This window comes from Schistosoma mansoni, chromosome 7 (assembly GCF_000237925.1).
Source record: "Schistosoma mansoni strain Puerto Rico chromosome 7, complete genome".
Lineage (NCBI taxonomy): Eukaryota > Metazoa > Platyhelminthes > Trematoda > Strigeidida > Schistosomatidae > Schistosoma > Schistosoma mansoni.
Window position 1 is genome coordinate 6,728,287 of NC_031501.1, and position 25,168 is coordinate 6,753,454.

The following is a 25,168-nucleotide window of genomic DNA, read 5'->3' on the forward strand; positions in this document are numbered from 1 at the left end:
CAGCAGTGCATATCCACGGTCCCGCACTCACGAGATTCGAACCCAGGACCTACCAGCTTCGCGCCGGAGCACTTAACTGATAGACCACTGAGCTGGTCGGCATCCAACGGTGTTAATGTCTAACTTCAACTGATCCACGAAGTTGAGCAACCGTACGGGTGCGGGATCATGGATGCGCACTGCTGAGGAGTCCCATACTAGGATGAAACGGCCGTCCAGTGCTTCCAGGTTTTCCATGATGATCTAGCTTCAATTGACTCATGATTTCAACTATGAACATACTGAAATATTCACAAAAAACCTCTTCTGATCTATTTTTCTCATTACCTTCATGTTTATTGTTCTCATTACTTTTGTTATTATCTTTGTTATTATTTTCAAGTGAAATCTGCTCAGGGATTAATTGGTAAAGATAAAACTGGACGAAGTGATCCATATGTAACAGTACAAGTTGGTAAAGTACGTAAACGTACTAAAACAGTTCTACAAGAATTGAATCCAACATGGGATGAAAAATTTCTGTTGTATGTACTTTAGAGTAAAACTATTTGAATTGAATTGTTGTAAATGTTTGGAAAATCTTTCTACAGAAAGGCAAATATCTAAGTGAAACACTACATTTCTTTCCTTATTTTTACTTGTTATTTATATGTAAGAGAAAGTTTCATAGGAATGGTATCTCCTCTAGTGAATCAAAACCCGATTGCACAGAGACGATCTTACTGAATATTTTTCATTGGACGATTAGTACCAAAAGTTTGAGGCTTAAAAAAGTATATTGTCTACATACACCTTGAATAGAGACAGCAGTCAAAGAGACCATAGTGTTCTGTTGTTCCGATGTATTGAACTTTTAGGCACATAGTATACTTTCAAACAAATTTCAATCAGGTGGTTTACGAGTTCATATGCGGATCATATAAATTCTAGGAGTTGTACAAATTAATAACGTAAGTCACGTAAACATATTCAAAGTCAGTTGTTCCAGTTACTGAGCTACATTAGCATGACAAGATTAGAGTTCAAATAATATAGTAGCACTGTTGATGGGGAAAGACTAACCATTGGAAATAGCACTCAAGAAGACAGAAACAAAAGGTATACATAACGGGATATTGGAGCTCAAAATTTATGGGAAGGTAATTAGTGATTGGATCTTAGCCATTGTGATAGACTCAAGGCCATATTACTTAAAGATCCACTTATCACAGCTTTCATGTTAACCGCGATCAGGTCGTATGCACCTACTAATGGGACTCAGTTAAACAGTCAGTGATAACTTCACGAACTGATGCCACTTTTTGGTTTAATTCTCTCTTATCAAATCGTAATTATATTGCTAATAAAATTTTGATAATCATGATATATTACGAATGATCCAACTTTCCTTCTATTTGCTTCTAGTGAGTGTGATAATGCTTTGGAGCGAATTAAACTTCGTGTTTGGTGAGTTCATTTTTGTTTATTAATTTAACACAGTAATTTTCAAAACATGTATGATTTGTCCACAGAAAATATGCATAATAAGCTATCGTATTATTATGGTAAACTGTGAGAAGAACGATTAGAAAATACAATGAAATGTTGAGGTCTATTTCTGTTATAGAAAGCAGCTGTTATCATGGGAGTTAGATGTTCCATTGGAAACCTTGAAGAATGAAAAGGTGATACAAGGTCAGAAGAGTTATTGACCTACTTTTGATAAAGAAGTAGACAATGACAGGTTAAAGGTTAACAATAATCAATCAAGACCTAGGTCTACTGGACAGGTTGTGAGTTATATGTGACAAAACTCGAAAACTTCACTTGCACTTGGAGTTTGTACTGATGATGTTGTTCGGAAGAACTGTGAAAGCTCCATGATGAAACCATCCAGCTCAGAGAACAAAACTCCAGCAAAAGTTAAACTACAAATATATAGATATAACTTTCAGATTAATATCCTTTAGTCAATGGAAATAATTTATTTTCATCCTTCTCATCAGAAGTTTACTGTTTATTTTAACAAATCAATCTGTTTTTGCAAGAATAATTTAGCCACAATTAGTAATTTTGATTAAGTGTATTCTAATAAATGACCAAACAAATTGACTGGTCTTGTTTTCAGTGACTTACGTGCTGATACTGATACTGTGAGAAAAGTGTAAATTATGCAAAGTCATAGGAAAAAAACGTATTATTTAAATATTTGCATTGACATGGTTTCCATTTGCACCTTACTACATGGTATAGTATTCAGTTCTCGATTGACTAACCGACTTTATGTTTGATGTTTTAATAAATCACTATTTGAATGGAACAACGGACTAGATATCGATTATTGGGGGCACGGTGATCTGTAACTCTTGAATTCCTCAGCTAGACCTTATCATATCTCAGATAATGCTTCAATTTTTTGAATTATTTATCTTTTCATGGAAATACTTATTAAGTAAAAATAACATTCAAATATAGTGAACTTAGTCAAAATAGAGAAATTCAGATGTCTGATCGATCAATATGACCTATGAGTTATCTTCGCTTTCCTAGTCTGACACATACAAATACAGCCTATTATATGTAAGTAAACAGATAAAATAAATGGAGAACCCTGAGACAGTCAGTAACTTCACTGAGATATAAGAACGGTTCACATAACTATTATGATTCGAATGGTGCACTTTTCTGACATTCATTAACCAAGTGTTCACATTACACACAACATACAAACCACATGAGTCTAAAGAGACTGTCCCATAAGCTGCCCAGTAGAAAATGTTGGATTTCTGCATTCAGTTTGGTTATTTTTGGAGTATAGGTGTATCTATTGATTGGTACTCCCTTTGAACACACACACACACACACCTGGAATGATTCCTAAATGTTTTGAGGTTTGATTCCTAATGGGTTGTAGGTGTGCTCATCTGCATACTTTCAAAGTAGAAACAGTTAACTATTCATTGTTTTGTGATTTTCAATAGATTTCTCCGACTGATGTCGTTTTGTAACAAATATAATATTCACATATAAATAATCTCTACAAAGCTTTCTTAGAGTGATCAACATCTGTGCAATGTAAATCATACCATCTTGATTTAGTCACACAAAACACTAGCAACATAACTTCATTTAACAATAGATGTTCCTTTACTTCATATCTTGATATATTGTGTAACGATAAGTTTTACGTCGTTAAGAAAAAGATATAGTTCAGTTTTATAGAAGAATTCTAAGAGTAACTAAGATGAAAAAACGACATGAAAGTCTGTGATGTACAAATTATTGTAAGTGTTTCACATTAAATATGAATGAAATAAGTTTGCTGTCACGCAAGTAATTCCTTCTCTTAAAATTTACATTCAATTTGATATTTAACATTGATGTAAAGCTAACAGGGATTTGAAGAAAAATTCGTTCATTTTATTGTTTGTAAACATCATTACTAGAATAATGACATACCTTATTCTTCGCGTTTTAAGAAGATCGTTGACTGATGTAAATACATAGCTAAAGGTGATAGCGTCCTATATCATCATGAGTACTGATTGAATAATATCAATCAGATTTTTATTGATGAACGTTTTTCTGAGTACCAGAACATTTTAGTAAACTTTATTCAGGTGCTTTAAAGCAGTTGACAATTAATTTGCTTGATCTAGGTTTCATGATGGTTGTCGCATTTCAGCTAGAGATACGTTCTATTTTGAGGGAATCGGTGCCCTCTGTGAGATTCATATTTTGGGAAGTTACCACTGAGCTATTTGAGTTCTATGTTATTTAAGAACTGATATATCTATGATTCATTGATATCTGAATGCTGAGACCATGTTTTTTCATTCAAGTGGGTGATATGAGTCCAAATCCACCGAGGAGCATCGGTTCCCATTGAATTACGGCAGTAACCTTTTGATGCGTCCCAACTGACACTGAAATCAGGTTAGACAGATCTGCCACTAGGCTATGTTCAACCACCAAAAATTCCAACGAATTGCACATTATGTCCACTCATTCCAGATAGTTTCTACGTTACAACCTCGTAGGTAGAATTCAATCAGCGATCCCTGAGTTAGTAATAGGGTACTAGATAAGGATGGGATACCGATTAATAAAGCAGCAAATCTTTATCAACTGAGGTGGTCGGGATATGTGTTACATATGTTCATCCATCTTTTATTTCGACGAACGATGTTGTCTGGTGTAGAAGTAGTTTAAAAGAAAGCTAATAGTGGCAAAACCAAGACATGAGGCCGGGTCTGTTTGGTTAGGGTTCGCATGATTATCGTAACGACTAGTTAAAGAGCTTGGATGACATGGCTCAAAATCGTTTACAGTGACGCAGGTTCATCCATCCTTTGCCTTCCCCTAAATTCTCAGCTTTTGAATTCCTCATCACGTTTTTAAAGTTAACTAATATATATTTTCTTCTCAAATTATGTATTCGGTGCCTGATATTTTCTATTACCGTTGATACTGTTACTGGCTCTACTAGTCTGGGATTTGGTCTGACAATTTTATATCTCTATGTTAATGAGGTATAACAACTTGAATAGATGTAAATGCCTAGCAGGTTCTACGTTGCGACTAAGTGACTGATTGGGCGATAAAATAAACTTGTTATTCATGATTATTCAGTCAACCGTAAATGATAAACTCTATCATATGTTTACTTCTATGTGTGAAACACTTGTTGACATCGGGTTCTTATTATTATCGCGTAGAATAGTCTATTTCAGCCATAGTTGATGTTCTTATTCTTGGTACGTTTGAAGATTCGTTGAATTCTTTACGACAGAAATGAATATCCAGATGGAATGAACTATCATTGACTATGCTGGATTGATATTGTAATAAAGAATCTCTTGCGTTTCATTCATTTGCTTATAATTTTTAGTCTAGATGAAAATGTCAGGTGTTTGTAGTGAGCGAGACTTCAGGTATAGAAAACAATTCATTGTTTGATGCAAAATTACAGAGTACCTGATATTGTGGAAGGTTTTGTTAATTTTGAATGTTTTTTTTCTCGTTTTTACAACCTTTTCCCTATAGGGATGAAGATAATGATTTAAAGTCGAAAATCCGACAAAAATTCACCAGAGAATCGGATGATTTTCTTGGTCAGACAATTATTGAAGTAAGAACATTAAGCGGTGAAATGGATGTATGGTATAATCTTGGTAAGTGATTTAAGTCAATTAAAGTAATTTCGTCTTGTATGTATATAAGCTTGATAATGATTATGATGATGTTAAATGTGATAATCAAATATTGAGACATTTCGAAAATTCTCTTGAACCTCTCTCATATGCTGAATTATTAAAATCAGAAAACCTTGAAAAGACATTGCCTTGAGTACTGCTGAAAGTCATGTAATACTGAATATCAGTTTTTTTTAAATTTTTAACTCATCTACACATAACACTTAAAGTACTTATTTCTCGTTCACTTGTCCCTGTATTTACAAATTCAATCGATTCATTATATTGTGGGATAATTATCAAATAAACTCAATCAGAAACAATTTCTTATTGAAATTTCTGGAATTTACCTATAAACCAGTCATTAATAAGCCTGTTATGTAATAAAAGTATCAAGGTAGGGTGATTGTGATATTTACTTCAATTTGAATATTTATTTATTTCATGTAAGATAGAGCATAAAATGAATGAATTGAAATGGGAAATAGTTTAAAATTGTCTAGTTGTTGTATATATTAGCTGTTAATCCAAGTTAGAACCCAATAATTTCAGTAATTTTTAGTTCTTCTCAAATTAATCTTCACATTGAAAAGATAACGTTCAAGAATGGAATTCTATTGACAACTAGATCTTATAAATTCACGTACAGTAATTTAACACATTAAAACCACTCCGAGATCATTATTTTTTCTTAAATAGAAAATAGTTTTCATTCATCCAGAAGTTTCAACATACTTATTGTTTATATAAAACAATTATTAATTAATTTTTGACATATATAATGCTGGATACCTATCAATCAAAGTTTCAAAGATGCTATGATTAGTTGCCTCGTTGAGATTTCTATTAGAACTGAAAAAAGAGAAGCTGCTATAAATTGGTATCTACTGACAAATATAAATAAAAAGAAACAATTCTGTTGTCTTGTAAATTGAAGTTTTAAAGTTGATTGAACATCAACTATTTGATGCGAGTAGTCCAGCTGACGAGTTTCAAATAGGATGAAACACGTGGCTTTGATTCCACTGCTAGCCATAGTCTATTTATTCTACATAAAAAATATGACAAAATGGCAATATCAGGATGCGAATGTGTCATTATTTACCATTATTTAATCTTGAATATGAACAATGAGATAATTAAAAACATGAAGTTCAGCGAAGGGATCTCTTTTCCAACGAATTTATTATTAAGCTGTGCAAGCTGTACAGTTCATCTGCTCTTTGTGGAGCAAGGTACATTAGCCGTAGCCAGTGCTCGCTTTCAGCTCGGACACGGGAACATGTCCCAGTTTGGCTTAACAAGGATGAGAGGAAAGCAGTTACGATTTCTATACTTGAACACCTAATCGACTGTAATCATTCTACTTATCCACAGTGATTTTAAGGTTGTATATACCACTAAATCTACCTAGATTCCTTCGTATCCAACTTCTAAAAATAGCCGAAGCTCTTACCATCCATGAGCTCAAACCAGAACTATGCGTACAAAAGAAGTACGTCCCATCGTTATCGTTACCTTGGCCTTAATTATTATTATTATTACTGCATTTCCCGTATGTCTTATATTCCCATTATTTTATTCATGAATGTTCATCATATCACCATAATTACTTTTACACCTCTATGACCTTGAATGACCTTTAGTTATTGTAACAAAAACATTTTAATCATCGTATTACATCCACTAAATCTATTGTTATTATTCGTATTACGTAATCTAGTATTACAATCTTTCTATTACGTCATCTTGGTTGTTCGTATTCACATTTCTTCACAAGATTAGTACTTTAACATAAAGTTTTCATATATATATTTACGGTTGTACAGCTTGATAATAAATTCGTCGAAAAGAGATCTCTTCGCTAAACTTCGTGTTTTTAATGTTTAAATGTGAATTATCTGTCAATGAGATAATTCAATCCCTTTCTAACAATAATATTAATATTGGTCATATTTTATTTCTTTTATTCTCAAAACAAAACTTCAGAGAAACGGACAGATAAATCAGCAGTATCTGGAGCTATTCGTTTACTGATTTCTGTTGAAATAAAAGGTGAAGAACAAATGGCTTCATTTCATGTACAGTATACAGCATTACATGGTGTAAGTATTATTTCCGTTTGTTTGTTTAGATCTATGAGGCGTTTGAAAAAATAAATCGAGTTTTTGGTGATGTTAAGTTTTGTGAGCTAGATAATTTAATTGACAAGCTTTCACTGTTCTTCTAGCTCAGAGAATATTACATTATCAAGACGAATCCACTTGGGCTATAAACTTTCTTCCTCATTTCGATAAGCTGAGGTGAAGTATAATTATATTTTCTACGAAATATTGATTAAAAAATTTGTCCTAGATAGATAACCATCGAAAATCAGTAAGCATTATTCATCGGTTACCTCCTATTATAAGACTCTACAGTGTCCAGACCTTAAGGTCTTGCTGTCAATCCTTTGTGGTGGGTCGCGGATTTATAGTGTGAAGTTGAAAGTGTATTCAAAGAATCTATAGATATTTCGATGGGGGGAATTATTAAATATAGCATTCATTCAATCACTAAGCTTGAAATTACTCTTCTCTCCTTCTAAGAAATTACAATAAACAAGAAAGGACATTTACCATTATCAACTAGTAGAGTTTTTAGCTTCATTGTGCTATTAAATGTGGACACCAAAAGAAACGTGATAATACAGTTGGTTTTGTGTGTTCATCATTTGCAAGTGAATTGATATAGTGTAAAGCGTAATTTCTGTCTACTTCGATTGGACGAAAACCATCAACTAGGAAAATGTGGAAAATGATTGAAGTGATAAATTTCGAGAGTCCTAGTGAGAAGCTGTGACCATTAGAGTCTGACTATGTCTAATATGAAGAAGACCTTGTCTACCAGTGATATCGAAATTACATAAGTAAACCATTGGATGACAACTAAATGGTCAAAAGATTAGGCGCACTCAACGAGATCTGAAAGTCATGGATTTGATCCTCTGTGGAGAAGTCGAGGATAAGCACTGCTGTTAAGTCACCTACTAAGATTAAAACAATTATCCAATACTACCTGGTTCTTAGTGGTCGTAAAACTGAAATCAGTCCATTGATATGAACCATTAAATTATCTATCATAAATATTTATTGCTTGTCATCTAATAATAAATTTCTGACTATCCATTTTTGGATTTTCATAGCGTGTTAGCCACAATTTACCTGACATTACTTTTTAGGAAATTTCTTTACACACTCAAAGTAGACATCAGTTTTGCATGATGAAAAAGGGATAGATAAACAGATAAATAGCTGGCAAGAGAGAGAGAAATTCTCGATCAAGATGTCACACATGAGTCTCAGTTTATTTGTTAGCTACAACCAATTAGTGGATATTTACTTAGAAAGATGTCTTTTTAATATTGTAACATTGAAAATGATCAACCTAGGTATGTATGTTTATGTGTGTGTATGTGTTTCTGAAGTATGGATATAGGTTGTGATGTTTCTTATGGAAGAACATGTTAAAGGATAATGTTTTATAGTGACTATCAATGGAATCTGAAACCTGGTTTTTACTCGATTCGGGACTCTTCGGTTCGCTAAACGTTGATTACATTGTTGAGACTTGTACCCAGTATCTTACACGTAAAACGTGAATACATTATTCTCCAAACTACGATGGGAAGATAGAAACTATTTCAATTAGATATCGTTTAAATTTAACTAATGACCACTTTATTCGGTTTTCTGATGAGAGTTTCTATCTTACCCAATTTATTACTGCTAGGCTGTGAGCGTTGCTAGGTAGACCTTGAGATGTATTCAATAGTTGATTATAGGCAACCTTAATTCTATATATTTTTTATTTTAAAGTATTCCACGTGTAGTTAAACAGTTTCGACATACATTGAATTCAGAAACTGGAGTATAGTCATTAGGTTGCCACATTCCTTGCTACCCAAGTTGTTTATACACTTTCCAGATACAAACTGTCGCTTAAAAAAAATCACTTTTTGTTAGTAACAAATTACAGACTACAGTAAAATTACTTTTCTTTAAAAATGCATGACGTTATGAACAATGTTTAGAATAGACGCAGAGCTCTGGGTAAAAATGACATATAGGCTGATAAACTTGGGAATTTTTTATCGACTGAGTCGGTTACATATACCTAGTCCTCAACTACATCAACGCAAGATACTATCCAGCGTTGGAGTAGGTTGGAGGAAAGTTAAAGACATTTAAACTGATACAGTTAATAATTCTAAAACTCCATCATTTGTCTTGATTGTTACATTCCATTCAAGTCATGAAATCATGTCAACTTGGACTGATGAACATACTTTACAGATCCTATACCGTATATGACTGATTGGCTGGTAAATGAATTATAGACCAGAATATAAACTATTACTTTTTCATAATAGGCCAACATTCGTTAAACTTACTATTGAATTCTATTAAGGTTTAACAATATTACCGGTTTGAGGGGGGTGGACTAGAAGGATACTGATTGATGTTGTTAAGTTTTTTTTTTCCATCAAAAGCTTATTGAATTATTGAAATGTTATTTCAGGTATTTATCTGAATAGTTTTCTAGTTTACTTTATATATCGTTTGATGTGTTTATATGTTGACTCAACAATGGATATTTGTTGATTACAGAAGAAACTAATCATTATGATTATACAGAGTAAATTAGCTTTATCATGGGAATTACACTTACTCAAGTAATTGTAAATTACATACTGCCAAATAGTAAATTTATGAATCGGAAAAATTCTCTCTCTTTTTTTTTATTAAGATTAAACTTTCAGCAATAAACTGATTTGAACTGCTGAATGATACGGAGGAAATTCTTAGGTTTGTTAATATTCATCTTGAAAACACTAAATAGAATTTTAATTCACTAACACATTATGGATGATTGATAGCTGTGCCCACATGAATGAAATGTTGACGGCAAGTTTGATAAATCCAATGATGTCAGAATGTAGCAAAGATGATCAGATAAATTGGATTTATCTTTGGCTAAACTAACTAACATGTCGTTACAAAACGTACTAACTATAGATATTAATTGAATCATAAATTAATCGAAGCTTAGGCGATAGGTGACAACCAGTCAAGTTGGTTACTCGTATTTGAATAAAATCAAGTTATACGACATTGACTGAATGTTTTTTTCTTGATTATAAACAGATAATCCTTACTTAAACATCAAAAACACGAGTTTAAATAAAAAGTTATCTTTTCAACGAATTTATTATCAACCAGTACAATCGTGTTAGTCAGTCAGTCAGTCAGTCAACAACAACGTAGAACTTCGTACGTACGTACATCAGTTCAAATTGCTATACCACATTAGCACAGAGATATAATTGTCGATTCAAATCCCATAGTGGTAGAGGTAATAGGAAAGGTTGGGGTTTAAAGATGTCACAGTACAATCGTGTATATAAGTATATGTAGATCTTTGTTAAGTATTAATTTTGTGAGGACTTATGTACAACGAGTGAACATGACAAGGTAATGTACTATCTTTACAATAGTAGATTATGCAGTGTAAATATTAACAATAAAAGATTGTATGTATCCAAATAAAGTGTTGACTTGTCCGAGAACTGAGCAAAATGTCAAATGAACTTATTCCAACTATGTAACAGTGAGTCAAAATCTCAAGCAGAGATATCTATCTCATTTCCAAGCATCTTAAAACGATGAAACTGACTTCATTGAGAGTATGAACTGATTTAAGTTAGACCACGACTGGAAACCTGTCCTAGTATGGGACTCCTCAGAAGTACAAATACACAACCTAACTGATGAAACAGCTGTCCAGCGCTCTCCGGTCATCAATAGAATTCAACTGAGAATAATAATTATTGACGAATATAATCAAAAAATAATCTCCTCAAGACTGATTCATCCAAAATATAGTCTACCAATTGACCATGTACAATTACCCAATATCAAAAACATTGCATTCTCTGGGACAAACAGTTTAATCATGAAGCTCTAACTGTCGTTCTTGACAATATGATCAACAAAAACTTCAACAAGAAGTATTTGTAGTCGAGTAGGTAGACGACGAAATATTGTGTAGAGGGTGAACATAGAACACCAGCTAATCTTCAGAAACTAAGCATTTCGGTCACGTGTCCACCGAAAGATATATCTAAATTGACCCACTCTATCAATCATTATGAAAAAAATCCTAGATGACTTCAAAACAATGATCTAGTCAAAGGAGAAAAATGGTCAAAGTAAACATAAAAACAACTGCTACACAGTTACGCAAATTAATCAATCCAATTTCAGGTAAATAGATCAAGTCGTTAATCAGTTATTGTGGAGAACTTCTAGAAGTTCGCTTCGTTTCGAAGTATAAACTGATGATACAGTTGTCTAGAGAGACGATAAAAGCTTTTAGACTAAATCATTAGATATTAAAGTTTAAACATGAATACATGTCCATCGTACTTTTTTCCATTTCAGAGTATATTTTGTTATTTATGTAAAGAAAATGAGCCAGTTTTTTTACCGAATCAAACACATATCACGCAGGCACAAAATAATGTAAGTGTTGATGTATTATGTTTTATTAATTAATAAGCTTAACAATGTAATTTATTTCAACTTTTCATCAATTAATTTTGACGGACATAATATTAATTCTCATAGTTGAAAGCGTGAGTCAATTGAAGCTACACCACCATCGAGAACCTGGAAGCACTGGACGGCCGTTTCGTTCTATTATGGGACTTCTTAGCAGTGCGCGTCCACGATCCCGCACTCGCGAGATTCGAACCCAGGACGAAACGGTCGTCCAGTGCTTCCAGGTTTTCCATGGTGGTCTAGCTTCAATTGACTCATGATCTCAACTACTGGAATTACCATAATATCCACAAAACCCCTTCTGATAATATTATTAATTGTTAATGAATAGAACGGTAATTTTATGTGTATTGTCGGTACTTATTTCATAACCATAAAACTTTTAAAATTACATTTACAATTGGGAAATATACTAATAAACAGGGTTCATTCGACAACTGTTTCATTTCCATTTGTAATTTTTTGATCAGTTCAAACTCACCATCTCATAAGAGATCCAGCTGTCATTCTTTTGGTCTTACATCAAGTTACAAAAGGGTAACTATTTTGAACTGAGCCATGTTGGCAGGTGTAGACTACCTGGTTGGAATCCGCGAGATGATAGCAATCGATGGTTAGAGATCTTGAATGACATGGCTCAAAATTCTTTGCAATGGCGAAGGTGAATCCACTCTTTGTGTTCTTCCAAATTATAATCTTCTGAATTCTTCATGTCTCTATCTTTTTTCTCTTTTCAAATTTATTTCACTGGATTATACTCCTTCAATAACATCTTCAAACCCGAATCTTTCACATTAATGCATACACTCTTATTACTTCTACCACTATGGGATTTGAATGGACAACTGGATATCTGTGCTAATGTGGTTTGGCAACTCAAACTGATGTACTTACGTACGAAGTTCTACGTTGTGACTGACCTGTTGACCTATTTTGGGCATTGATTCAATATCCAATAGTTTATACTTTTATTATTAATCAATTTTCAGTATAGTCTGATTATTTTCCATTTGTTAATAAGTGACTGATAAATAAAAAATGTTGGAAAAAGCCACTAAATGTTATTACAAAACCGTTTATTCTTTATTTTAATTGCAAAGGTTTGTAATTTCCTATTGTTCACATTAAAGAGTTCAATAAATCGGTGTATATTAGGATATATGCACCCGTTGCACAACTTAGCAACCATTCGAACTCAATAGCTCAGTTAATAATACGCTGGAGGTTTTAACGGAGAGGTGGTAGATTCAAGTCTCTGTATGAACATCAACACTGGGATTTACCTAACTTGCCTAACTGACGAGTCTTAAATAAAGTGAAACCAACGTGTTAAATTTTACCTTCAGCCAATACTGTGATTTAAGTATCACTTCTCCCTTTCCGTCATTGTTGTTTCCACTTTGTAATAATTGTTAAATATAACTTGAATGGATCGTCAATAAAAACGGCGGCCTATTTTCATCCACTTGCATAATCACCTATCATGTTTCTGTTATTCGTATCAGTTTCATCGGCTTCATGACTACGATATGTGCATTATATATTTCTTCATTACCAACTTTATTATAAGTAACATATATTGACAATTCATTATTCTACTGAAAGAAAACTGTTGTTCTGTTCTTCCTGACACTATCGTATACAGTATTGAAAGAAAAAAACCATCGAATTGGCTATCAGAAAATGTTGATGATAACTTGAAAGTTTGAGTTTTTATCTCTTTATTAGGACTGAAAACGGAGCTGATAGGAAACATGTGTCCTAAATTTTACTGTTAGCCAAATGTCAAAATCTTAATCGGAAATTACTATGACTAAGTATATGTAAATGGCAAAATAATAGTGAATATACGCTTTCATTATATCCCAATGAGTAGAAAATTGTATTTCTGACGTTTCATGACTTAATGTAAGTCACTCCTTCAAAGTAAATAAGTAATTGAAATAAAATTAACACAAGTTTAAATTACTGACCTACTTACATAAAACCGTTACCCCTCGTGAAAAAGCATAGGCCACCCACCAGTGCTACCCATCCAATTCCGTCACGGGTAATCCTTCCCAATTCTTTACATTTGTTATTAATCCTTTTCATGTCTACTTCCAATTACCAAGGTAGTGTGTTCTTCGGTCCTCCACTTTTCCTTTTCCCTTCAGGATTTCGAGCAAGGGCTTATTTCGTGATGCAGTTTGTTGATTTTCTCAATGTGTCTCCTATCCACTTCCAATTTCTTTTCCTAATTTTTTTTAGCTGGGAACTGGTTTGTTCTCTCCCACAGTAGGCTGTTGCTGGTGATGTCCGGCAAGTGAAAGTTGAGTATCTTGTGTAGGTAACTATTTATCTAGAGAGGAGGCTTTATTGAACCTATGTAATGCTGTTCCCCCAGTTGTTCAATGTTTCTTTAGCTTCACTTTCACCTTGACCACAACCAGGTGATGATCTGGAGCTATGTCAGCTCCTCTCCTGGTTCTCACGTCTTCCATTGTCCGTCAGATTTTTTTATTAATACAAATATGATCTATCCGGTTCTCTGTGGTGTGGTCTGGTGAGATCCATGTAGCTTTGTGTATGCTTTTGTGTGGAAATATTGTGCCACTTATTACCAATTTGTTGGATGCACATAGATTTGCAAATTTCTACCCATTTTCACTTCTCTCCCCCAGTCCGTATCGTCCCATTATATCTTCATATTCTGTGTTGTCTATTCAGACTTTGACGTTCAGATATCCCATCAGAGTGGTCAGGTCCTTTCTTGGGCAGTTCACTATGATTGATTACAGCCTCTCATAGAACTGATCTTCAATGTCGTCGTTGCTATCACTGGTGAATGCATAACATTGGATAACATTCATTGTGATCCCCTCCTTCTTTGTTTCGAAGGATGTTCTGACGATCCTGGATCTATGAGTTTCCCATCCTTTAAGTGCATTTCGTGCTTCTTTGGACAGCATCAGAGAGACTCCCTACGTATAATGGAGTATTTTCCTCTCCATGAATAGAATACAACAACATTTTTTCTGAATTTAATCTTTTCTGTCCAGCTTGGATTCAATGGATTTCGCTGATTCCGATAACCAACAAGTTGTATCTTCTCATTTGCGTTGCTCTTTGACTAGTCCTCACGGTCTCTCACATTGTCCAAACATTCCATGTACCCTATAAAAATTGTTGCTCTGATTGTTAGAAGGGGCATTGACCTCGTGACTTCCAAAATATCTCGGCTTTCATTATGAGGCATCATAACTCTTCTTTCAACTCGAAATGCGTTGTTCAAATGGTTAAATTAGTTTTATCTGGTTGGCGTTTTTTAGCAAGATATTCTCCTACGGGATAGGGTCGCGGACCTCATGCCCTACCCTCCTCCTTTACTCGGGCTTGGGACCGGCAGTAACTCTAGAAGAGCTACAGGCAGAGTTACAAGTTTAAATAGGAACTATTTAACTATTAACTTTCTACCTAATGCTTAATTTATTTGAAACTATCAAGTTCAATCTTTGCGTTGATACCTATAGATGACATAATACTTTGATGAAGACATTACTTAAATAGGTAGACAAAAATTGTTTGCAAATTAACATTTAGTAAATAGCATTCAACACAGTTGTTTAGAAAATAGCTTTTAAACGAATTAATATTAAGGCTGTACGCCATAAAGCCATTCAATTTTTCAAAACTCAATGGAATAGTTAATGATAGAATGAGACAAATATTGTAAGAGTGAAAACAATGAAATTGCATTTATTCTATTCTTTTAGAATAGTAGTAGTAGTTCTGTTCCATACTAATCTCAAGTATCCTCTCCTCCTCTCCCCTTATAAACCCACACACACACACACACATACTTGTATTCATTTCCTCATCGTCGTAGGGCAATGAAGCATGGCGAGTGTATTTCAATCCAATAGGACAGGAAATCGTCGATGAATTTGCTATACGTTATGGTATTGAACCAATATTTCAAGCAATGACGTAAGCCTGCATTATTTTTCTTATTTTGCCATTATTATTATTATTATTCAATGTTCCCATTGTTTTTACTATAAACTAATTATTGGACAAGAATTAATTAAGTGTTGACAAATTCACAAATATTGTTTTAATTAATTGTTTGATTCTAATATGTTTACTTTTAATCTAGATATTTTGGCTTCATATAGAATATTATTACCATTACTATTATTATTATTATTACTATCACTGTTATTGTATTTATGTGAACTCAGGACTAAAGCCATAGAGTATAGATATATAGTGTTCATATATGAACAGCTAGTTTGTTGATCGGATATTGAAATTATTATGTGAAGCTGTTTCTAGCAGGAGACGATTATTCCAGGTAACGGCGTATAATCTTTATGTTATATCTTGAACTATTTAATTCCATGTTAAGCAAATAATTGTCTTATTCATGAAGAGATCTATGGTTCCAGGTTTGATCCAGTATGTAATGAACAGGGCCGAGTACTGTTATTAAGTGCTAGAATATATCCCAACAATTGGACATAGTTACTTGACTTTTAGTTCATGACAAAAATCATCTTCAAATCAAACTAGTCTTTATACAACACCACCTGGCTACGTAAAAGCTGGTTGCATTGTTTGATCATTCGGCAATAATCATTATCATTTATTTCAAATCCTTGTTGCTGATCGATTTCTTTCAGCAGTCACAGTGTATTTACTAGTGTAAGTTGTTAGACGTTGTACACATTATGTTTTAGTGTTAGATATCTGGAGCTTTGGATATTACTGTTTTGTTTATGCATATAGTTAGGCAATATCTAAATCACTCGGTTGTAAATACTACCAAGTATAACAACACTGATTGACATAAGTTCACATTCCATAGGAAGCATTGGTCTCTTCAGAACTATGCATAGTGCTTTCTCACAAGTACCAAAACTCATAGAACAGTAGATTCAGAGATTTACATCAATTACTTCCAACTATCTAGCATCAAAAACAGAGATTTATGATCAAAACTTTTTTTACCTAAAGTTATTTAATGAAATGATTTATAGTTGAAAGCGTGAGTCAATTGAAGCTAGACCACCACGGAAAACCTGGAAGCACTGGACGTCCTCGGCAGTGCACATCCACGACCTCGCCCCACGAGATTCGAACCACGTCTGTTGTGAGATAGGAACTCACTGAAGACAATTGGTGAACGGTTGCTCAACTTAGTGGATTGGTTGGAGTTAGACATTAACACCATCGGATGCCGGCCGGCTCAGTGGTCTAATGGTTAAGTGCTCTGGCGCGAGACTGGGAGATCCTGGGTTTGAATCTCGAAAGGTGAGGTTGTGGATGCGCACTACTAAGGAGTCCCATAATAGAACGATACGGCCGTCCAGTGCTTCCAGGTTTTCCCTGATAGTCTAGCTTCAATTGGCTCACACTTTCAACCATGAAAATACTAAATCTCCACAAAAACCCCTTCTGATAGAAATGACTTTTAAAAAAATGTAAAAACTTCAACGATTATTTACTCCTGTCTATTAATAATTTCATAATTAAGATCACTGACATTTTGAATACCATTGTTTGGTTGTATTCATACTACTTCTTTAACATTATTATTCTTTTCCATTTACTTTTGATTCAATCAGTTTTCCAAGTTCTATATAATCAAACTAATCCAATGGATCATTCAACATTACTTTTGTTTTCCATTAATCAATCCATCACTGTTACATACTTATTTCAACAATCTAGTTCACTACTACAAATGATAAACACTTTTTTCCTCATTTGGCATTATATATTAATTTTATAAGGTGTATTTTGACAAATTTTATCTTGAATTTATTATGTTAAATAGTTTCTTAAAAATTTGAATGAATCAAAAACGGCCATTTTATTTTATTAAAAAAAAAGTTGTTTGTTTCCTCTGGTTTCTTTGTTTTCTTTTTGTTCTCTCTTTCTTTTCCCCCCTCTCTCCCCCCCCTCTTTCAGTGATTTCAACTATTTTTTTGGTTGATTAAAAAGGGATGTTTTTGTTTGTTATTTTTATTAGTGGTTTTTAAAACAAATTGATTGAAAAGAAAACATTTATTGATGATTTTGTTTATTAATTATAGAAGAACAAGTCATGAAAATGATCATTAAATGATACTGAAAAATATATATTTCTCATGAAGATGTGTCGATTATTATTATCAATCAACAACAGACTACTAAACTGATAGAACATTGAAAAATAAAAAAAAACTGATGAATGTGTGTGTGTGAGTGACCTGAATTGCCATACCTGATTAGTACGATAAGGTGATAATAACAAAAGTGATAGCAATAATGTAGTTCAGTCGATAAAAATGGTATTGAACTTTGTAAATGTGATTCAAAAAGAAAAAAAACGGAGAGGGAAGGTATGTATGAAGGGATACTCAAATTCAAGGTTGACAGGAAGATAATGAGTGAATAATTCTTTCAGTGAAAAGTGACTGAGCTAAGTGATAAGATAATCATAGTTGGTCTAATTAAATTGCTTTCAAACAGTTGGAGCAGATCAAATCAACCTCACTGTCAGGGATATTGGTTCAGTTATCCATCGCGGTCAATATATTCATGATTCATTGATGACTTCTTGGAACAATCCATTTTAGGTTCGAAAGAATTTATACTTGAGAGAATCACGTAGGCCGACATCGACTTGACCCCAAAATTTTTAAGTTTAAATTAATAAAATAACAATAATTAACTATTGTTGCTTGCAAAAACTGTTGAATTTTCCTATGGTTTGTTATTTCTTCTAGTTGGTACAAAAATGTGTTTGCACTGTTTCTGATAGGATGATACATATATTTAGTTAAGGTTAAAGTTCAACACCAGATGTTATACTTAAAAGTTGTTTAACGTTATTGGTCTACATTCAAAAGTCTTTTATAGAAAAACTCATAAAATCAATTAAATCACACATATTACACAAAATATTAATTCTGACATTTCACGTCGCTTCTAAGGTTACCTGAATTTTATTTACGGGGTTTTAAGCCACTAAGTATTGTCATCAAATCTGTAATTTCATACGGCCCCTAAATGCCCTGGTACGGTCGAGAGTGAGGAGAGTCCGCTCTCCCTCTCCAAATGCTCTCACATGGCCACGCGTATATAGACTCTGCCAGGGAAGTTCTATCCACTGCCTTCTCGTGGCATCACTGTTGTTTACGAAATCGATAGGACGAAAAGCGAATGTCCGGCGCTTTAACCGGGTTGGTGGACACGGAGGGTCCACCTAAGGGAGTCGGAGAACCCCGATTCCAAACTAATGGTTTACATGAGCTCCAGTATCCTGAGGGAACAAATGGCGTATGAACCAATTGTTGGTCACCGGCTACCATGGGACTGCATCTCCTCACGATGCTCTACTGCCTTATGGATCAGACCTTTAGGTCAAAGGCTCTGGGTGTGGCCGCCTGATAAAACCACCTGCTTCAGTTTGGGCACCTGGGCAGTATCACAGCCCTCACACAAATCAAATGCGATTTATGTGGCGCATATATATCTGGTGCCCTTTGTACTAATATTTATGTGTTTAAATAAAATAATAAAATAAATAAATTTCATACTACTATTTTCTCGAAAATTCCAGGTGACTATTATTAAATCTTCGAGAGTTAGCATTTTTCTGATACAATATGTATTTAGTTATCCATTTAGTTTATATGTATACTTATATTGATTGGCAATGTTTTCAGACATTTTGCATGTTTAACTGCTAAATACAACTATCCTGGAGTACCAGCTCAATTATCTGTACTTTTGGCTAATATAAATGCATTTTACGCACATACAACATCATCAAATAGTCAGACAGCTAGTGAACGATTCAGTGCAAGCAATTTTGGAGTAAGTTAATTTGTTATTTATTGTATATTATTCATTATTTATCAGATTCTTTATTAATAGATCGAGGTTTTCATATAAGCTCACTGTATAGATTTAAGATTACTTACTTTTTACTTACTCCTGTTACCCCTTGTGAAGAAGCATAGGCCACCCACCAGCACTATCCATCCAATCTTGTCATGGGTAATCCTTCCTAGTTCTTTACACTTGCTATTCATCCTTTTCATGTCTGCTTCCAATTCCCAACGTAATATGTTCTCCGGTCCTCCACTTTTCCGTTTCCCTTCAAGATTTCGAGTTAGAGCTTATCTCGTGATGCAGTTTGTTGATTTTCTCAATGTGTGTCCTATCCAATTCGAACGTCTTTTCCTAATTTCCTTTTGAGCTGGAAACTGGTTTGTTCTCTCCCGCAATAGGCTGTCGCTGATGGTATTCGGCTAGTGAGTGTTGAATATTTCGGGTGGAAAACTATTTATAAATACTTGTACCTTTTTGACGATGGTTTTATTAGTTCTCGAAGTTTCAGCATCATACATTAGGACTATCTTGACGTTCATATTGAAGATTGTGACTTTGATATTGGTTGAGAGACAATTGTTTTGAGTTCCATATGTTCTTCACTTGTAAGAATGCGGATCATGTTTTGGTATCTGTTCAGGGTGTTATGTTAATTTATGTGTTAGTGAATGAAGTTTTAGAAAAGTGAGTACTATTAAATGCACTCAGAATATTGTTCGTCCTTCATACATAAAATTATCGATGCTCATCACCTTCTTAGTGGGCGAATTTCCCTATTTTATTGGTGTCGTGCTCTCCGAGCTAGATGGTTTAATTGTAGGGCTTTCATTATCATTCTGGACAAAACGTCATCAGCGCCTACTTTATTTAGAAATGAGCATTTTAGTCATTCGACAAGTGTTTTGCAAGTTCATTCTAACGGAATTATCCGTGGCTGGTTGTCTCCGTTTGCTTTATATATTTGAACTTGGATAGAAACAGCCATTGAAAATCGTGAGTTTATCACATTGTTTTAAATGTATTCCTCAGGATACAAAAGGATGAGTTCGGGAGAATGGTGGATAACTTTAAACCTGAAGTCCCTGAGTTTGTTCCCTGATGAAACTGCATGTGTTCACTACTGGAGAGTTTCATACTAGGATAAGATAGCTTATCGGTGCTATTAACTTATAAGTAGTTGTTTAATCAATGTCAGTCGGAAATGAGAAACCTCGAATACTCTAAAATTAAAATATCCCGATTCACAGTCGTTTATAGATATGAAAATAGTTTACATGCCGTGTATGTTTGAATCAGATTTGAGGTCAAATGAAATTTTGAAAAGAATATTAGAAAGGAGTTAATAGGTAGAGATAATTTAAAAATGAGAGATTATTCGCTGAAGATTTTACCTTAAAATTTACTGTCCTACTCGGTAAATAATTTCCCTCAACTCAGTTTTCAGCTACAGATTCGTGTACTTAGCTTGGAGCTTTACTCTTTGTGTGGGGGCTGATGTTTTTACTGACTGCCGTTGGAAAGTAGGTAGAGTGCGGTTTGCCACTGCAAACACCGAAACTAATGAGACACAACTGTACTGATAATGAACTTGGACCTACAGTTGTAGAAGCTAATGTGGAAATTCACTGTAACGAATATTATTTTAATTGATATATCTTTGCGCTTGTATGGAGTTTCTGAAGTTGACATTATATCGCTATTTTATGAATATTGACACATAAAGCAGTGATTTAACTGAAGCGCTTGAATTAATGATAGAGGATGAAGGAGTTGAGCATACTGACTGCTTCACTTGTCTTGGGAGTCTCTCAGTCCTAATGGCCTGGTGTCTGACGAAACGTCTGCATGAATACGGAAAACTCGATTGGCTTTTGTTTACTCCCGTCACTTGTAGCGTAGGTGAGATATTCGTCTTCCTCCAAAGTATTAGTTTAACGATAGATGATATTTGTAGGTTGTTAGAATTCGATCATAGATGTTTTCGAGGTATTGCTTGAGTATTTTGAAAGGACCGAGTATGCAATATCTGGGTTAGGAATAGCGTGCTAAGCAAGAACGGGAAATCGATTGGTGATGTGATTAATCTTCATCAACTGAGGTGATTGGGACATATGTTACGTATACTAAACCATCATCTACCTCGAAAGGTGATGTTGTCTAGTGTAGGGGTAGGTTAGAAAAAAGCTAAGGGTGGTAAAACTGACATATGGAGCCTATCTATTAAGACACAGACATTTGAACTAAACTATGTAGGTAGGTGTAAACTACCTGATGGGGTTTGCGGGATAATCGTAACCACTAGTTAGAGTGTTTGAATGATAGCTCGAAATCGTTTACAGTGAAGCAGGTTCATTTACTCTTCGTTTTCTCCTAAATTCTGCATAATTTTTTTATCTCATCAATTTATATTTTCTTTTTGAATCGTATTTTCGATGCTCAATTTTTTCTGTTATCACTGATAATGTTATTATCCCTGTGGCGTGGGCTACTCATATCGACATAATTAGTATATATCGTGAGTAAGGAATAGAATATTTGACAGCAGAAGATTGAGAAGATCAAGAAGAGAAATAGAGAAATAAAAAGCAGTTGGTGTGTAAATCCAGGAACAATGAAGCCTGAGACAATTAAAAAACATTTTGCAAATAAAGTACCAGAGTATGGTTTTGTATTTTATCAAGCAACGTTGTAATTTGTACTAAACGTATAGTTGCTTGTCCTCATCTGTGTTCTCATTCACTACATCCTTACTACTCTGGTATTTGTTTTAATAATTTCCCTTCACTGTATTACTGTGTTATGATAACTTAAACCAATGTACATACCTACCAGGTTCTATGCTAAGAATAATGAACTGATTAACTAACTTAATTGATATTTTATTAGTTTTTTTTTTTCTTTTCGTTTGATTCTAAAGTACAATTGTTTATGTATTATTTACTATTTATCATTCATCTTTATTTATTTCTTGTTTACACTGCTAATATTCCCCCCTTTCTTTCTTCTCCCTTTATATAAAATTTAAAAAAAAAAACTTTTTTTAGAGAGAGAAATTCATTAAATTATTGGACAATTTATACATCGCCATAAGAATTGATCTGTCAAAATATCGTGTAAGTGTTTGGGGATATAATTCTGTTCACTCCTTGTTATCTATCTATCTATTTATCTATATATATATGTATGCATATATGTATAACGACGATTCATGTGAGAGAGATTTCCACAAAGGTAAGTTTAACTAGTAATAATAATAATAGTAATATTGTCATCAGTAGTATTGGTATCAATATAACATTAATTATATAGGAAGATATAATGATGATGATGATGTAATTATCCCCCTAATTACACTTATTTATTTCCTTGCTTATTACAATTTTTAATCGAATTAGTATCTATTTAGAATAATTTCTTTAAAATAGTCTTTACATAACAATCATAATAATGTCTTGTAAGCAAAGATGGATAGTGAGTAGCAGTGGAATCCAGGACGCACGTTTCGTCCTATTTGGGACTCGTCAGCTGGATGTACCTGCATCTCAGAGTTGATGTTCACTCTGGGACTCGAACCCAGTACCGTTCGCCTCAAACTCCATCACGTTATCCACTCAGCTACTGAGTCCTGATAGCCACTTGCTTGTGCAATGAGGTGAAGTTTAAATTCACTTAGTATTGTTTGGTTGAAACTTCTCATTGTTGTTTAGGACTGCAACTGATCAGTCTCTAATTGGCATATGTGCATACTGTGCACACTGGTAGCCACTATCCATCTTTGCTTACAATACTTGTAAAATAAAACTATATCTAGGCAATACGCAGAGTATGCACATATGCCAATAAGTGACTGACCAGTTGCAGTCCTAACACATCAATGGGAAGATTCAAACAAGTAATACTAAATGTATAATAATTTCTGTTTATAATGATTAATTTGATGATATAATATGTGATAAATAACCTATCAAATAGATTAGTACTTTAACATGCAAATATGGAACATAAATGAAATAGGTACATTCATAGGCATAATTATATCCATATATATTCAGACAAATATATTCGTACACTTTAATTTTACACAGGTAACGATCATTTTTCATCTAATTGAAGTATTGATTATGCTTTTATTTCATAAAAAAAGAATATTATAAGAAGGAATTCAGTGATAGAATACAATAATCTGTTTGGTTATTGAGTAGTAACCGTTGTTATGTTTGTCTCTGGTCTTTTACCATCGATCGAATTCTATCGATAAGTTTGTAATATGCCTAACAGTCTAAAACATTCAAAAGTCACATGCACTATGTCCAGTATTATGTAGTTCGAGGTAGTCAATAGAAAACCCTGTTTGACCTAAAATTTTTGCTAGTTGAGACTGTTCAGCAAGGCTCATCTTGAATTCTGGGGAAGTGATGCTTGCTAGTAGATTCAAACTGTCAGGAACCGGTTTCATAGCCTATGATTTTATTACTAAGTCATTTAGACACCGACTGACCTTCATGTCATGAAACCTAGGCCTATGGCTTCCTCCAGACGACTTCTAACCATTATAATTTAATAAAACGTTCTTCCAAGCCCATCTTATAACAAACTACATTGCACATTGTGTTAGATGTTGATTAGTCAAGCGTAACTAATGTCCTAACCACCTCATTTCATGAAATTTTATAGTCTCACTCGTGAAATGAGTTACTAATTTGTCAATCTCTGTAAATTTATATCTTAGTTGTTTTAGTGAAGATCAGTGATTTTTTAACTTTAAATTCACAAGAATATCAGATGCAATTATTTTGCAATTGTTTGTTTGGATCTTTCCATTGATGCCTTGATATTGCCTTAAGTCACAAGCATTATAAACGAAGATGGATATAACAGTGGCCAGCAGTGGAATCCAGGACGTGCGTTTCGTCCCATTTGGGACCCATCAGCTGAATAGACCTTTTGTCAGGACTCGGTAGCTAAATGGATAACGTGATGATGTTTGAGGTGAACGGTACTTGGTTCTAGTTCCAGAGTGAACATCGACTCTGGGATGCAGGTGCATCCAGCTGACAAGTCTTAAAGAGGACAGAATGTGCATCCTGGATTTCACCATTAGTCACCATCCATCTTTGCTTATAATATCAGATGCTATTTAACTTGTATAGTCTTTGATGCATTTTTACTCTATATAATGTTAATTTATTCAGATATTCGGTCATAATATTTATTAAATGATTATTTATGCTATTACTTTAAAGTAAACCTTGAAGGAGGTAAATCTTTTTAGTTAAAAATGGTTTATGATGTTTTGTTATTTGCTGAACGGTTAAAATCAAATGGAGCTTACGGTTCATTATGACATTGACAACTCCAACTAGCTAAATTTACTTGAGTCCTAATTAATCTACGTATCAGCTGAATGTTGCTTACACAATTGATACTTGACTACTGATTTGTACTTTGATAAGTTGAATCAATCATAAATTATCCCCTTTTTATTTTCTGATCGAACATAATTGTTCACGAAGATTTCTTGAAAAT

General features: G+C 33.8%; 1 protein-coding gene across 1 annotated transcript in view; it reads left to right on the forward strand.

The window, feature by feature from the left end:
- Positions 1 to 25,168, forward strand: part of Smp_134590 (putative unc-13 (munc13)) — a gene marked incomplete at both ends in the record, with an annotated part of 112,000 nt that overhangs the window by 52,645 nt on the left and 34,187 nt on the right. The window contains 7 exons of the mRNA XM_018798726.1: positions 383 to 524; positions 1,405 to 1,446; positions 5,026 to 5,153; positions 7,164 to 7,279; positions 15,645 to 15,745; positions 19,474 to 19,624; positions 22,687 to 22,755. Of these exons, the coding sequence (XP_018653639.1) occupies positions 383 to 524; positions 1,405 to 1,446; positions 5,026 to 5,153; positions 7,164 to 7,279; positions 15,645 to 15,745; positions 19,474 to 19,624; positions 22,687 to 22,755 (749 nt within the window). The remainder of the gene's footprint in view (positions 1 to 382; positions 525 to 1,404; positions 1,447 to 5,025; positions 5,154 to 7,163; positions 7,280 to 15,644; positions 15,746 to 19,473; positions 19,625 to 22,686; positions 22,756 to 25,168) is intronic.